The 15,816-nt window shown below is 41.2% G+C and overlaps 2 protein-coding genes and 1 pseudogene across 2 annotated transcripts in view; 1 reads left to right on the forward strand and 2 right to left on the reverse strand.

Moving 5' to 3' along the window:
• LOC130090409 (vitelline membrane outer layer protein 1-like) overlaps positions 1 to 15,816 on the reverse strand; it is a 115,876-nt gene that overhangs the window by 42,173 nt on the left and 57,887 nt on the right. The window lies entirely within an intron of this gene.
• Positions 1 to 15,816, forward strand: part of LOC130090394 (vitelline membrane outer layer protein 1-like) — a 126,468-nt pseudogene that overhangs the window by 20,156 nt on the left and 90,496 nt on the right.
• LOC130090395 (vitelline membrane outer layer protein 1-like) lies at positions 14,078 to 15,579 on the reverse strand. Its single transcript, XM_056257752.1, has 4 exons — positions 15,376 to 15,579; positions 15,071 to 15,186; positions 14,846 to 14,959; positions 14,078 to 14,324 (listed from the first exon to the last, which is right to left on the reverse strand). Exons 1-4 carry the CDS (start codon positions 15,577 to 15,579, stop codon positions 14,147 to 14,149), a joined length of 612 nt encoding a protein of 203 aa, XP_056113727.1. The 3' UTR covers positions 14,078 to 14,146.

Raw genomic sequence — 15,816 nt, forward strand, 5'->3', positions numbered from 1 at the left:
GACATAGGTCTAATTAACACAATCAAATATTCATTCTCATTTGACTTCTTCTCAGCCAACAGAAAGAAGGAAGAGGCTCACAAAGATGGAGATGAAGATGCAGAGCAGATGGAGATGCAGAGGAGATGCAGAGGGAGATGAAGATGCAGATGCAGATGCAGAGCAGATGAAGATGGAGATGCAGATGGAGATGCAGAGGAGATGAAGATGCAAGGAGATGAAGATGCAGAGGAGATGAAGATGCAGAGGAGATGAAGATGCAGATGAAGATGAAGATGCAGAGCAGATGAAGATGCAGAGGAGATGGAGATGGAGATGGAGATGCAGATGGAGATGAAGATGCAGATGGAGATGAAGATGCAGAGCAGATGAAGATGCAGAGGAGATGGAGATGGAGATGCAGATGGAGATGAAGATGCAGATGGAGATGGAGATGGAGATGAAGATGCAGAGGAGATGAAGATGCAGATGCAGATGAAGATGAAGATGCAGAGGAGATGGAGATGGAGATGCAGATGCAGATGGAGATGGAGATGCAGATGGAGATGAAGATGCAGATGGAGATGGAGATGAAGATGCAGAGGAGATGAAGATGCAGAGGAGATGAAGATGCAGAGGAGATGAAGATGCAGATGAAGATGAAGATGCAGAGCAGATGAAGATGCAGAGGAGATGGAGATGCAGATGGAGATGCAGATGGAGATGAAGATGGAGATGCAGATGGAGATGGAGATGAAGATGCAGAGGAGATGAAGAGGAGATGGAGATGCAGATGGAGATGAAGATGCAGATGGAGATGCAGATGGAGATGGAGATGAAGATGCAGATGGAGATGCAGATGCAGATGCAGATGGAGATGAAGATGCAGATGGAGATGGAGATGAAGATGCAGATGGAGATGCAGATGGAGATGCAGATGGAGATGGAGATGAAGATGCAGAGGAGATGCAGAGGAGATGGAGATGCAGATGGAGATGAAGATGCAGATGGAGATGCAGATGGAGATGGAGATGCAGATGGAGATGGAGATGAAGATGCAGATGGAGATGCAGATGCAGATGGAGATGAAGATGCAGATGGAGATGGAGATGAAGATGCAGATGGAGATGAAGATGCAGAGGAGATGGAGATGAAGATGCAGATGGAGATGCAGATGCAGATGGAGATGAAGATGCAGAGGAGATGGAGATGCAGATGGAGATGAAGATGCAGATGGAGATGCAGATGGAGATGGAGATGGAGATGGAGATGAAGATGCAGATGGAGATGCAGATGCAGATGAAGATGCAGATGGAGATGCAGATGGAGATGGAGATGGAGATGGAGATGAAGATGAAGATGGAGATGGAGATGAAGATGAAGATGCAGAGGAGATGCAGAGCAGATGGAGATGCAGAGGAGATGGAGATGCAGAGGGAGATGAAGATGCAGAGGAGATGAAGATGCAGATGGAGATGCAGATGGAGATGGAGATGCAGAGCAGATGGAGATGAAGATGAAGATGCAGATGGAGATGAAGATGCAGATGGAGATGGAGATGAAGATGCAGAGGAGATGGAGATGGAGATGCAGAGGAGATGGAGATGGAGATGCAGATGGAGATGCAGATGGAGATGAAGATGCAGAGGAGATGGAGATGGAGATGGAGATGCAGGTGGAGATGAAGATGAAGATGCAGAGCAGATGAAGATGCAGAGCAGATGGAGATGGAGATGAAGATGGAGATGGAGATGAAGATGCAGATGGAGATGAAGATGCAGAGGAGATGGAGATGGAGATGCAGATGGAGATGCAGATGGAGATGAAGATGCAGAGGAGATGGAGATGGAGATGCAGGTGGAGATGAAGATGCAGAGCAGATGAAGATGCAGAGCAGATGGAGATGGAGATGGAGATGGAGATGCAGAGCAGATGGAGATGGAGATGGAGATGGAGATGAAGATGCAGAGGAGATGAAGATGCAGAGGAGATGAAGATGCAGAGCAGATGGAGATGCAGATGGAGATGAAGATGCAGATGGAGATGGAGATGAAGATGCAGATGGAGATGAAGATGCAGAGGAGATGAAGATGCAGAGGGAGATGAAGATGCAGATGGAGATGCAGAGCAGATGGAGATGAAGATGCAGATGGAGATGAAGATGCAGAGGAGATGGAGATGCAGATGGAGATGCAGAGCAGATGGAGATGAAGATGCAGATGGAGATGAAGATGCAGAGGAGATGGAGATGCAGATGGAGATGAAGATGCAGAGGAGATGGAGATGCAGATGGAGATGGAGATGAAGATGCAGAGCAGATGGAGATGCAGAGGAGATGGAGATGCAGAGGAGATGGAGATGCAGAGGAGATGGAGATGCAGAGGAGATACAGAGGAGATGAAGATGCAGAGGGAGATGAAGATGCAGATGAAGATGCAGAGCAGATGGAGATGCAGAGGAGATGGAGATGCAGAGGAGATGGAGATGCAGAGGAGATACAGAGGAGATGAAGATGCAGAGCAGATGGAGATGCAGATGGAGATGGAGATGCAGAGCAGATGGAGATGAAGATGCAGATGGAGATGGAGATGCAGAGGAGATGGAGATGCAGAGGAGATGAAGATGCAGAGCTGATGGAGATGCAGAGGAGATGGAGATGCAGAGGAGATGAAGATGCAGAGGGAGATGAAGATGCAGAGGAGATGGAGATGCAGAGGGAGATGAAGATGCAGAGGAGATGAAGATGCAGAGCAGATGGAGATGCAGAGCAGATGGAGATGCAGAGGAGATGGAGATGCAGAGGAGATACAGAGGAGATGAAGATGCAGAGGGAGATGAAGATGCAGATGGAGATGCAGAGCAGATGGAGATGCAGATGGAGATGGAGATGCAGAGCAGATGGAGATGAAGATGCAGATGGAGATGAAGATGCAGAGGAGATGGAGATGCAGAGGAGATGAAGATGCAGAGCTGATGGAGATGCAGAGGAGATGGAGATGCAGAGGAGATGGAGATGCAGAGGAGATACAGAGGAGATGAAGATGCAGAGCAGATGGAGATGCAGATGGAGATGGAGATGCAGAGCAGATGGAGATGAAGATGCAGATGCAGATGGAGATGGAGATGCAGAGGAGATGGAGATGCAGAGGAGATGAAGATGCAGAGGAGATGAAGATGCAGAGGAGATGAAGATGCAGAGCTGATGGAGATGCAGAGGAGATGGAGATGCAGAGGAGATGAAGATGCAGAGGGAGATGAAGATGCAGATGGAGATGCAGAGCAGATGGAGATGCAGAGCAGATGGAGATGGAGATGCAGAGGAGATGGAGATGGAGATGCAGAGGGAGATGAAGATGCAGAGGAGATGAAGATGCAGAGGAGATGAAGATGCAGATGGAGATGCAGAGCAGATGGAGATGCAGATGGAGATGGAGATGCAGAGCAGATGGAGATGAAGATGAAGATGCAGATGGAGATGAAGATGCAGAGGAGATGGAGATGGAGATGCAGATGGAGCTGAAGATGCAGAGGAGATGGAGATGGAGATGCAGATGCAGATGGAGATGCAGATGGAGATGAAGATGCAGATGGAGATGCAGATGCAGATGGAGATGCAGATGGAGATGGAGATGCAGATGGAGATGGAGATGAAGATGAAGATGCAGATGGAGATGAAGATGGAGATGCAGATGGAGCTGAAGATGCAGAGGAGATGGAGATGGAGATGCAGATGCAGATGGAGATGCAGATGGAGATGAAGATGCAGATGGAGATGCAGAGCAGATGGAGATGCAGATGGAGATGGAGATGCAGAGCAGATGGAGATGAAGATGAAGATGCAGATGGAGATGAAGATGCAGAGGAGATGGAGATGGAGATGCAGATGGAGCTGAAGATGCAGAGGAGATGGAGATGGAGATGGAGATGGAGATGGAGATGAAGATGCAGAGGAGATGGAGATGGAGATGCAGATGGAGATGCAGATGAAGATGCAGATGGAGATGGAGATGCAGATGGAGATGCAGATGAAGATGCAGATGCAGATGGAGATGCAGATGGAAATGGAGATGAAGATGCAGATGGAGATGAAGATGCAGAGGAGATGCAGATGGAGATGAAGATGCAGATGGAGATGAAGATGCAGAGGAGATGCAGATGGAGATGAAGATGCAGATGAAGATGCAGATGGAGATGAAGATGCAGAGGAGATGGAGATGGTTATGCAGATGGAGATGAAGATGCAGAGTACATGGAGATGCAGATAGAGATGAAGATGCAGATGGAGATGCAGATGAAGATGGAGATGGAGATGAGATGGAGATGCAGATGGAGATGGAGATGAGATGGAGATGCAGATGGAGATGATGCAGCAGATGGAGATGAAGATGGAGATAGAGATGGAGATGCAGATGGAGATGAAGATGAAGATGCAGATGGAGATGAAGATGCAGAGGAGATGGAGATGCAGATAGAGATGAAGATGGAGATGCAGATGGAGATGAAGATGCAGATGGAGGTGCAGATGAAGATGGAGATGGAGATGAAGATGGAGATAGAGATGCAGATGCAGATAGAGATGCAGATGGAGATGCAGATGGAGATGAAGATGCAGATGGAGATGGAGATGAAGATGGAGATAGAGATGGAGATGCAGATGCAGATAGAGATGCAGATGGAGATGCAGATGGAGATGAAGATGCAGATGGAGATGCAGAGCAGATGGATATGCAGATGGCCCTGAGCCTGAATGCTGGAAGGCCAATGGCTGAGGGACTTCATCAGAGCCAGTGACTCCCGAAGATTCAATTGCCTTCATAAAACGTATAAGAGGTCTACATATGTATTATTTTTTATATAGGCTGTTTTTGATATTTCCATATATTTTACTTTGGGTTGGGTTTTTTGTTGCTCCAAACGAATTCTTATGGTAACATCTGTCTTTTGGAGCCTCCTGTCCAAACAGAACCCCAGACAGTTGTAAGTAGCCTACTCAATACACCAGACATTATGACAAATAGTATTATAAAATGTGCTCAATCAAATGCTCATCTTCACAGGACGATCGGGATGAAGAAACGGTTTCTGCTGCCACAAAGAGGCCTAGGAAATGTTAATATTGTCTACACATCAAACAATCTACACATTCAAATTTCTTCACATTATTTGAGTAGCCTATAGAATCTAAGTTTATTTCTAAGTATAAACGGATATTCTTATCTCTCCCCCCGTCCCCAGAGTGTGGAAGAACAGCAGGAGAAGGTCCATCAACTTCTGGTGCACAGATAAACACAGTTCAGTGATTTTAAGTGAATGCCAGAGTTTAATTCTGTAGAATGTGTTTAGAACTACATGATGTAACTCTTATCTACTCTATTTTCAGTTGCCAGTTAAGAAGTTATATAGACTTCATCTTATTAAAAAAATTGGAAAAAAGAAACAGCAATGAATAAATGTACCGAAAGAATGAATGAGGTGTTTAAACACTGCTTTCTCTTTAAAAAAGGGGAGGAGACCGAAATAAACTCTGGGTTTACCGAGGTAAACCTGCTCCCGACCAGGTTAGGTTCACAGAGTAAGTTACCATGGTAACTGACTCTGAGTATAAGTTACCTCTCTTTCAGAAACGGGCTTGACTTACTCTGCTTTCTCAGGTTTGACTTACCTCCCATTCTGAAACAGAAAACCCAGAGTTTCCTTCATTTCAGGGTTAACATACTCAGAGTTTTCACTTAACCTCCTTTCTGAAACAGGCCCCTGGAACCCTTGTAGGGAACACTTGTGTAAGAACTTCGACAAAATCAATTTACCAACTTAAAAACACCACGTTTTATTTTGTGTAACTATTTAAATAGGGAAAACGTGGAGGTGATTGGTCGCTTCTAACTTCATCTCTGTTTGGATCCTAATGAATGAACTGGGCTATAAAGTGTCGGCGCGCGCCAGAGTGATTGAGTGCGCGCACTGTGTCGAGAGAGGTGTGTATCAGCTCATCTTAACCCTTCAAAGCCTAAGGGGTTTTATGCCCGCCTGGCACTATGTTGATATTTTGGCTTCTGGAATGGTCAATTTTCATAGCAGAGTAAAGAGAGTCATATTTCTGGATTTTACTCTCAGCTACAATGTGGATCCATTTACAATACACTTCTTAAGACACTTGTATGTCTTCTGCTGTGATATATCACCAATAAATACAAAAACAAAAGTTCAATTTTTTTGTTTTTATTATAGAAAAATATTAAACCATAGATGAATAAGGGATTTTACAACAAATATTGATTCGTCAAAGGCTTTAGTAAAAAAAATGGGTGAAAAAATATAAAGAAACAAATGAACTATTTACATTTTTGTGACTGTAGTCACCATGCTTTTTTTTATTTTTGAAAAACACAGCAATTATAAGAAAATGTAAAGGGAACACAAATATTAATTTTGAATTGAATATTCTCTCAATTTACCAAACACATCCAAAAACAACCTCTAGATGTCACTGCGCGTTCAGAGTCCTGGGTTACGCAATGCAATCGGCTGTTCTGGGGCTGTCCTAAAACACACAATGTGGTAAATAAAGATTAGCTATTCATCATCATGTGTGTATTTTTACATCCAAGTCATAGAACTTCTAACTACAATAATCTAACTATTATTACAGGAGCGTTCATCATCTTTACGCACCGAGTATAACGTTACAATGTCTTCCAAACCCCCTCCTATATGGACAAATAGTACAGGCCTTACTGCACCATTATTTCCGAAAAGCCACAATAAAATTTCCCAAAAAAAAAAAAAAAAACTACAATAAAATAGACAAGCAAAGTAAACGAAATAGCTTGCAAATGAAGAGGGACTAGCAGCTAACGTTACATGCGGTCAAAACGCGCACATTACTTGATGGCGCACATTATTTGATTAGCCTACTGCTCCGTTATTTCTGAAAAGCTAAAATAATTTTGATAAAAAAAACTGATACTATATATTAGAAAATAAATTATCAGCAATATTGCATTCATTACTTACTCCTCAAATGGATCGATTCCGTCCAGAACTTGATCATCTTCATCCGAATCAAATCGATCTGGATCAGATCCGTTCTGACTCTCATCGCTCTCGGCAAAAATCCTTTCAGCAGCTTGCTCGGCAGTGAATCTTCGTTTGGCCATGTTTTCTTTGAAAAGAATGTAGTACAAATACGTGTATCTCCAAATGTGTTGTGTTCAAAGACCGTTGCGAATCCCACGTGGGATTGATTCCAAACCCCTCCCCTTTTTTTACGTTACTGAAAACGTCATTTTTTGTTTTTGGTCTGTGATTGGTTCACACACAGGTCTGTCATTGGTTCACACACTCTAGAGCGTCAATCGGCTTTGAAGGGTTAAGGGAATAACAGTTTAATATGAAACAATGGTGGAGTCCCTTTAAATGTTATATTTTTAACAGCCTAATTCCCCGAACGCATCCACCTACGCAATCTTGGTCATATTCTGAATTAAGAAATCATAATGCAGTCAAAAATAATTTACAGGGAACATGATTACTTTACCTTCCGAGTAATTTCGTTCATTTGTCACGTGACAGACAATAAACAGTTCGTTCATGAACAACTCATCACTAGCTACTAGCTATTTGAATAAATTAAAACATAATACATTTAAATGTAAATTTGCCATCCACCACTGAACTCTCAGCCTTTTTCTTTTTTTTTTTATAAAAATGCAGTCATCACCGGCGTGTAATCCGGGGTAGGATAGAGTAGGATAGGGCGCTAAGGATCATTTTATGTATCCTTCCTTTCACTGGGAAACGAAGGGTGCATTTGGCGTCGCTTTTGAGTCAGGGAGATGAAAAGGTGAAGATTAGAACCATCACTTCAGCGGGAAACAACTTGAGTATAAAAAACTGATGAGTTTTGATTGATTCTTTGGATACTGATACGTCATTAAACCCCCCATACACCTCTTAACTCGTTGATTAACTGAATGTGCTCCACATGTGTTTAATTAGGTTTGATTATCTGAACGTGTTTCACCCATACTATGTTAATAAAACAATTTCTTAATATGCCAAATATGGTAGGGGTTGATCTTTGAGTTCTATGATTGGATGGAATGGACATCGTGGTTAATGATTCTGCTTAATCTTGTCAATTATTAAACTTGAGAAAGTGATGGTGCTACTGTCTCTGCTTTGTCATTCTCTGCACATAGTCTACCTAACTATCAGTGTTCAGGCCAGTGCTGTAGCAATGCATCACTTCTTTTCCATGATGTTTTCACTGCTGGCCATTATTGGGCATGTGAGCGGTGAGTCTGACCGACCGTACAGATCTGAGCTGAAGGTGACGAACGGAGGGCCGTGGGGATCGTGGGGGGAAAAGCAGTTTTGTCCAAGTGGAGGTTACGCTATAATGTATAGTCTGAAGGTAAGATGTGCATTAACTCTATTTTGCTAATATGGGGGGGGGGGGATGAGTTGCTGTTTGTCATTTTAATTCCAGGTTTCTCAGGGAACTGCAACTGATTAAGATTTTTGAAGTGTCTGTGAAGAGCATGAAGATAAATGTTACTAAGTGTTGGGTTAGAGTTTACTTTTTCAAGTGGAAGATTGTCTCAAATTCAATGTTGTTGTTTTAAGTTGGAAGACCCAATTGATGGTGATGATACAGCGCTCAATGGGATTCGTCTTTACTGTGTCGATCGGTCTGGAAATTCGGCCGTAATTGAGTCCAGCGTAGGAAGGTAATGGACTCAGATTATTAACAATTTTTGCATTAAGTGGTTAAGATAGATAAGTAAATTGAAGATTTCCTAAAATAATTGATTTGATCAGGCAACCTCTTTGTGTTTTCTTCAGTTGGGGTGAGTGGTCTAATTTCGTAGGGTGTTCTTATGGATACATATCACAATCTTTCAAGCTGAGAGTTGAATCTCCCCAAGGATCTGGAGATGATACGGCCGTAAACAACATCATGTGAGTGTGTGGTGCTATAAGATATCTCATCTCCTAGTGTATACCTTAACATCTCTTACCTAGTGTATACCTCTTACACCATCTCTTACCCATCATGGGTTTATTTAGCTATTTAAGGACTCAGTTTTCCCCATCAATACTTTAGTTAATATCACACTCGCAGTCGTGCTGCTGTTCGAGATTGTGATTGCTGTAGGTGATCATGTGACTGACATTCAATCCAACAGCACAATAACATATTTTATCATTATATTGTCCCATCTGATTTTTTTCCAGGTTCCAATGCAGTGGTGGTGATGTCATGGAGGGTTACGGCACAGACTGGGGCAAGTGGGGCGACTGGAGTCCAAGGTGTCTTGGAAAGGGAATCTGCGGCTTACAGACCCGTGTAGAAGAGTCACAGGGAAGCGAAGGAGACGACACCGCTCTCAATGACGTGATCATGTTCTGCTGTGATTAAGGTGATGTGATCGCAATCAAACTCAGACTGACACACACTGCACATCAACTAAATCTGTTTATTCTTTCAGGTGTAGGAGGATGACGACAAGAACTGCAAGAAGATCAAATATATTGTAATTTATTCATCATACTTTGATAGACTTACATGAACCATGTCATACAACAGCTTTGTGATGTAAATCTGTAAAGTCAGCCGGTCATATCACAAAATAAAGCCTAACCGGATGATCAAGACAATTAGATCCTGCCTATTATTGGAGTTTAAATGATCTTCATCATTCTTGTAGGTTTGTGATTCTTCTGAAGACTCCTGAACCTTGTAGTTTCACATTGTTTTGCACAACGCTTTGCATCAGATATTCATTACATTAGTGCATGTGGCAGATTTTCTAAAGTGACTTGTATTGCAGTCAAAGTGATTGTCTTATCCGTTCATGCATTCCCTCAGAATGACCAGCATACTCTACAGGAACACTACATTAAATTAAAGTGTAATATTGGCAATCCGGTTACCCTAAACTTTATGCCTTTCAAAAGATATAAATGTGTTTTAGATAAAATGTCACAATGCATATTCAGAAAATGATTTGATGCTAAACAAATTCAAACATCATTTTAGTATTTGAGAATGTAAATTCACTCCTGCAGCAAATCTCACAAACGGTACCAGATTCAAGAAGCAGTTATGAATCTGTAATCAAAGACTGTTATAATGAGTTTTTATGTTGGGATGGGTGTTGTATTATGTTTCAGTTCTGTGTCTCCTAGGCAAGTTACAAATGGCTTAAGTTGGCACAGGTTTTTCACATTTCTTTGTTTTATTAAAGGAGAACTCCGGCGCAAAATGAACCTTTGGTCTAATTACACATTGTTACCTAGTCAACCGTTATCTGAGATTTGTTTTCATGATTATCGAATGTAAATAGTTTTATCTCTAAAAACAGTTTAGCCTATAAAGCTAGTATAACGCTAGTATATTGGGCATAGAGTAATGACAAATACAAATCGCTTGTTAATACCACGAACACGGCTCAAAATAGCCCCACACTAGCACGGTAGCATAATGAGGGTCCCTACCTTCAAACCGAAGCATTGAGAACTTTGTCAGTGTCCAGACAGTTTAATAAGAAGATATTTTATACATACAGTCATCTTTGCGTATACAGGCAGAAGCCATCTTTGAAAAACAGTCTCTACCAGTCGATCTACGAACGCCGATCCAAGCCTGCTGTTCGCGCTCACCTTATCACAACTCACCAGCTCACTTGTATCGGCGTTCGTAGATCGACTGGTAGAGACTGTTTTTCAAAGATGGCTTCTGCCTGTATACGCGAAGACGACTATGTATAAAATATCTTCTTATTAAACTGTCTGGACACTGACACAGTTCTCAATGCTTCGGTTTGCATGTAGGGACCCTCATTATGTTACTGTGTTAGTGTGGGGCTATTTTGGTTAACGGTTGACTAGGTAACAATGTGTAATTAGACCAAAGGTTCATTTTGCGCCGGAGTTCTCCTTTAAGTTCAGTGTCCGTGTTACTTTGCGTTTTAAGTTAGTTGTCCTGTTTCTGAATATCTTTTTATGAAAAGTAAACCGTTGAAAGAAATGTGTTTACAAAGACTGCCTACCGAGGCATTAATTTTATAGTGTTTTAAGGCTTTGACCTTAAAACCACAACGCATGATATAATCAGCCGGATCCAGGCCGTATCCAGATCAGATGATAAATGACTAGGATAATCAGATTGTGTCTCTGATGTTAAACGCTTCTCTTGTTAAGTCCTCTTCATTTATACAGCGCTTTTAACAATGTAGATTGTATCAAAGCAGCTTTACAGAGATACACAAATAATTTAAGGTAACAGAGATAGTTTAGTCTTTATAGCAATTCCTGTATAACGTTATTTAAAAAAAATTTTTGTCTTATCTGTTCATGCATTCCCTGAGAATGAGCCACATACTCTACTGCAGGAACACCACATTAAATTAAAGTGTAATATTGTCAATCCTGTTAGCCTAAACTTTTTGCCTTTCTAAAGATATTATATCCATACTGAGTTGGTTGCTTAGTTGGTTACTCACAAACATGATATCCACAAGACATGGATATCTTGGATGGCATTGGAGGGAGTACATGTTTAGGACATTTTCATTTTGGGGTGAACTAATCCTTTAAGATCCTACATTCTTACATTACATCACATGAAAAACTAAGGTGAACTACACTGTATTGGGCATTCAAGGTGAACATGATGGCATGTGTGTGTGTGTGTTTGTCCAGGCGAAGCACCTAGTCAGATCTGGATACGGCCTGGATCCGGCAGGCTGCGGGAAAACCTCGGGATAAACAAAGACACTAAAGTTAGCGTAGATGCCATTCTTCTTATGATGTAACGAGTACATCGGGATTTAAGGGAAGTGTTCCCAGTTCCGGCTGACCTAATCTATGCAGCCTAACATTGAGTTATAGAAGTCTATAATGTATTATGTGTATGCTAGGTCAAAGAGATGTGTTTTTAGTCTAGCTTTGAACTGACAGAGTGTGTCTGCTTCCCGGACAATGGTAGGAAGACTGTTCCAAAGTTTTGGTGCTAAAAAGGAAAAGGATCTACCGCCAGCAGTCGATTTTGTTATTCTAGGACGGTATTATCAACTGGCCCGAATTTTGAGATCGCAATAGACGTGATGGACTATAATGCGTTAAGAGCTCACTCAAGTACTGCGGAGATAAACCATTTAGTGCTTTGTAAGTAATCAGCAATATTTTAAAATGTATACAATGTTTAATAGGGAGCCAATGCAGTGTTGACAGAACCGGGCTAATATGGTCATATTTCCTGGTTCTGGTAAGAACTCGAGCTGCTGCGTTTTGAACTAGCTGTAGTTTGTTTATTAAGCGTGCAGGGCAACCACCCATAATAGTGTAAGGCCGTCTAATTCGATCCAATAGCAGAATTCAAATTAGCGGTGAAAGTCTCACGCGTGTTCCGTCTCTTCCCATGGCAATGGGATTTTTAATTAAATGCAATACATTTTATCTTATGTATTAACTTGTTTCATCTGACTCCTGAAAGTCAGATGAAAAGTTTTTCAATGATATCTGTACATCATTAAATATAAGTTAATGTTTGACTATTCCTTTTAACTCCAATGAAAATAAAGTCAAAGTCTGTTAGAATAATCAAATATAACAATTTATTATGTCAGGTAAATGTATTATTACAATTTCATAATCAATTGAAAGATAATCAATGCAAACCATCAAATGTTCTTGAACAAAGAGGAAAATCTTTTACCCGACATGAAATACATGAATGCTGAGTCTCGGCGACTCAGCATCCACGGGCTGATCTGAGATACAGAAAAGGCCCTGAACTCTGTTGCATTTCATTATATATCCAGACCTCCTTTGATATGTAAGTTACTGTGGTCCCCTCCCCAGACTTACTGAGGATAGAAGTTTGACCATTTGCTAGGAACAGTGAAAATTAGCATTCAGACAAATGGTCAGAAGGTGTTAACTCAAAGACACCCTTCAGTGTGCAAGATATTTCTATATTCTTAAGAACTTGATTACCTTTTGATTTACTTATTTGGGAATGAGACATTTGTACCAGCCACCCTGAGACCTTTAAAATGATACTAAACACAATCCTTAACGATAATCATTCACATTAAAACCATATATAATCTAGTGTGAGTTTTAAGTGTTACAGAGAGAGAGAGAGAGAGAGAGAGAGAGAGAGAGAGAGAGAGAGAGAGAGAGAGAGAGAGAGAGAGAGAGAGAGAGAGAGAGAGAGAGAGAATGTAGATGAGGTGCTCAAAGAAAGAGGGGGAGGGAGTCAAATGTTAATTTCCAACAAGATCCTTTTGTTTCATCGACCACTGGTCAGATATTTTCTCTTCAACAAGTTTTCAGTCTTACAATACTAGCGTCCGGCAGACAATCCAGGAACAAAAGTGAAACAGAGACGAGAGAAAACTGAGGCACAGAACTGAAACACCCATCCAAACATAACAAAAACTTATAATAGTCTTTGAATACAGATTCAGAACTGCTTCTTGATTCTGGCACGGTTTGTGATATTTACTGCAGGAGTATGTTTACATTCTTGTCAAATATTAAAGTATTAAAATGAGGTTTGAATTTGTTTAGCATAAAATCATTTTCTGAATGTGCATTGTGACATTTTAGCTAAACATTTATAGCTTTAGAAAGGCAAAAAGTTTATGGAACTTGACAATAATACACTTTAATGTAGATAACGCTAGTCATTCTCAGGGAATTAATGGATTAGACAATTACTTTGAATGCAATATAAGTCACTTTAGACCATCTGCCACATGCACTAATGTAATGAACGATCTGATGTAAAGTGTTGTGCAAAACAATGTAAAACTACAAGGTTCTGTTTAGAAAGTCTTTATTGCTGATATTTGACAACAGTTTCAGTAGAAGTTCAGGAGTCTTCAGAAGAATCACTAACCTACGAAAGAATACGATAATTTCAACTTCAAAAGCGGGGAGCAAATGTCCCGATCATCCAGTTAGGCTTTATGTTATGTGATAATGACCGGCTGACTTTTCATTACAAAACTGTTGTATGACATGGTTTGTTAGTTTTTCATAGGATCTTCTTGCTGTTCTTCTTGTCATCCTCTTACACCTGAAAGAAAAATCAGATTTAGTTGATGTGCAGTGTGTGTCAGCCTGAGTTTTTAATTGCGATCACATCACCTTAATCACAGCAGAACATGATCACGTCATTGAGAGCGGTGTCGTCTCCTTCGCTTCCCTGTGACTCTTCTACACGGGTCTGTAAGCCGCAGATTCCTTTTCCTTCACACGTTGGACTCCAGTCGCCATATTCACCCCAGACTAGGCCGTCACCGGTCACCCAACCACTGCATTTGAAACTGGAAAAAATTCAGATGTGACAATATTATGATAAAGATGTAATTGTGCTGTTGGATTGAATGTCAGTCACATGATCTCCTGCAGCCGACGGCCTAATCACTGCGATCTCGAACAGCAGCACGACTGCGAGAGTGATATTAACTAAACTATTGATAGGGGAAAACTAGAGTCCTAACACAATCTCATAAAAGTGCGCATCTATACCACAAATTTAATTTCTCATACCATTTATACACCAATAATGGGTTTTGCGTGCATATGCTAAGCACTGTAAACCCCTTGGGTAGAATTAGGGTGTGGAGTGCGTGCGTATTACTCGCCATAAAGTGCGTGTCATATGCACGCGAAAACTATTTTTAGTGTATAAATGGCATGAGAAATTAAACTCGTGGTATAGATACGCAGTTTCATGACACTGGGCTGAGAGTCCTTAAATAGCTAAATAAACCCAGGATGGGTAGAAGATGGTGTAAGAGGTATACACCGAGTAAGAGATGTTATAACTTATAGCACCACACACTCGATGTTGTTTGCGGCCGTATCATCTCCAGATCCTCGGGGAGATTCAACTCTCAGCCAGAAAGTGTTCAAGAATCCAGAAGAACACGATTGCTTATCTCTCCACTCGCCCCAGCTGAAGAAAAAAAAAAAAGAGGTTGCCTGATCAAATCAATAATCATTCAAGAAAATCCTCAATTTACTTAAATAGCTTAAACACTTAATGCAAAAATTAATAATCCATTACCCTCCTACGTCAGACGTAATTACGGTGTATTCGTTTGCGCCTGGCCGATCGACACAGTAAAGACGAATCCCATTGAGTGCTGTATCATCACCACCAAAATAATTAGCTGATTCCACCTTAAAAGAACAAGACAATCTTCCATTTGAAAGAGTTAACTTTAACCCAACCCATATTTTTCTTCATGCTCTTTATTACTCAGACACTTTAGAAACCTGGAATTAAACGACAAACAGCAACTCCAGAGTTTGACCTTTGAAGCGCTCTTCCACCCCATATTAGCTAAATAAAGTCAGTGCCCAACTTACCTTCAGACTAAACGCGTCGGCGTACGTTCCACTTGGACACATGCTAATAACCCCCCACGATCCCCACGGCCCTCCATTCGACACCTTCAGCACAGATCTGTAAGATCGGTCGCTGCTCCGCTCAGCACGTCTTCCTGCGGACTGAACGCTCACAGGCCCAATAATGGCTAGCAGTGAAAACAACATGGAAAAGAAGTGATGCATTGCTACAGCACTGGCCTGAATACTGAGTTATATTAATTTTTACCTAGACTATCTGCAGAAAATGATAAAGCTGAGACAGTATAATAGCATATGGAAGAAGCCTCATATTTATACACAAGAATCATTAACCACGATGTCCATTCCATCCAATCATAGTTCTCAAAGATCAACCCCTACCATATTTGGCATATTAAGAAATTATGTTTTATTATCAAAGTTCGGGAGGAGCACGTTAAT

Source organism: Rhinichthys klamathensis, unplaced genomic scaffold (assembly GCF_029890125.1).
Source record: "Rhinichthys klamathensis goyatoka isolate OS25496 unplaced genomic scaffold, OSU_Roscu_1.1 h1tg000143l_1, whole genome shotgun sequence".
NCBI classification, from domain to species: Eukaryota; Metazoa; Chordata; class Actinopteri; order Cypriniformes; family Leuciscidae; genus Rhinichthys; species Rhinichthys klamathensis.

Bases quoted from the DNA above. Each gene is read 5' to 3' on its own strand.
- LOC130090395 (XM_056257752.1), bottom strand. From the start codon at position 15,579: ATGCATCACTTCTTTTCCATGTTGTTTTCACTGCTAGCCATTATTGGG. The intron at 15,187-15,375 runs GTAAGTTGGGCA...TGTTCTTTTAAG, and splicing joins CCGACGCGTTTAGTCTGAAG to GTGGAATCAGCTAATTATTT. The intron at 14,325-14,845 runs GTGTGTGGTGCT...AATTTTTTCCAG, and splicing joins ACGGCCGCAAACAACATCGA to TTTCAAATGCAGTGGTTGGG.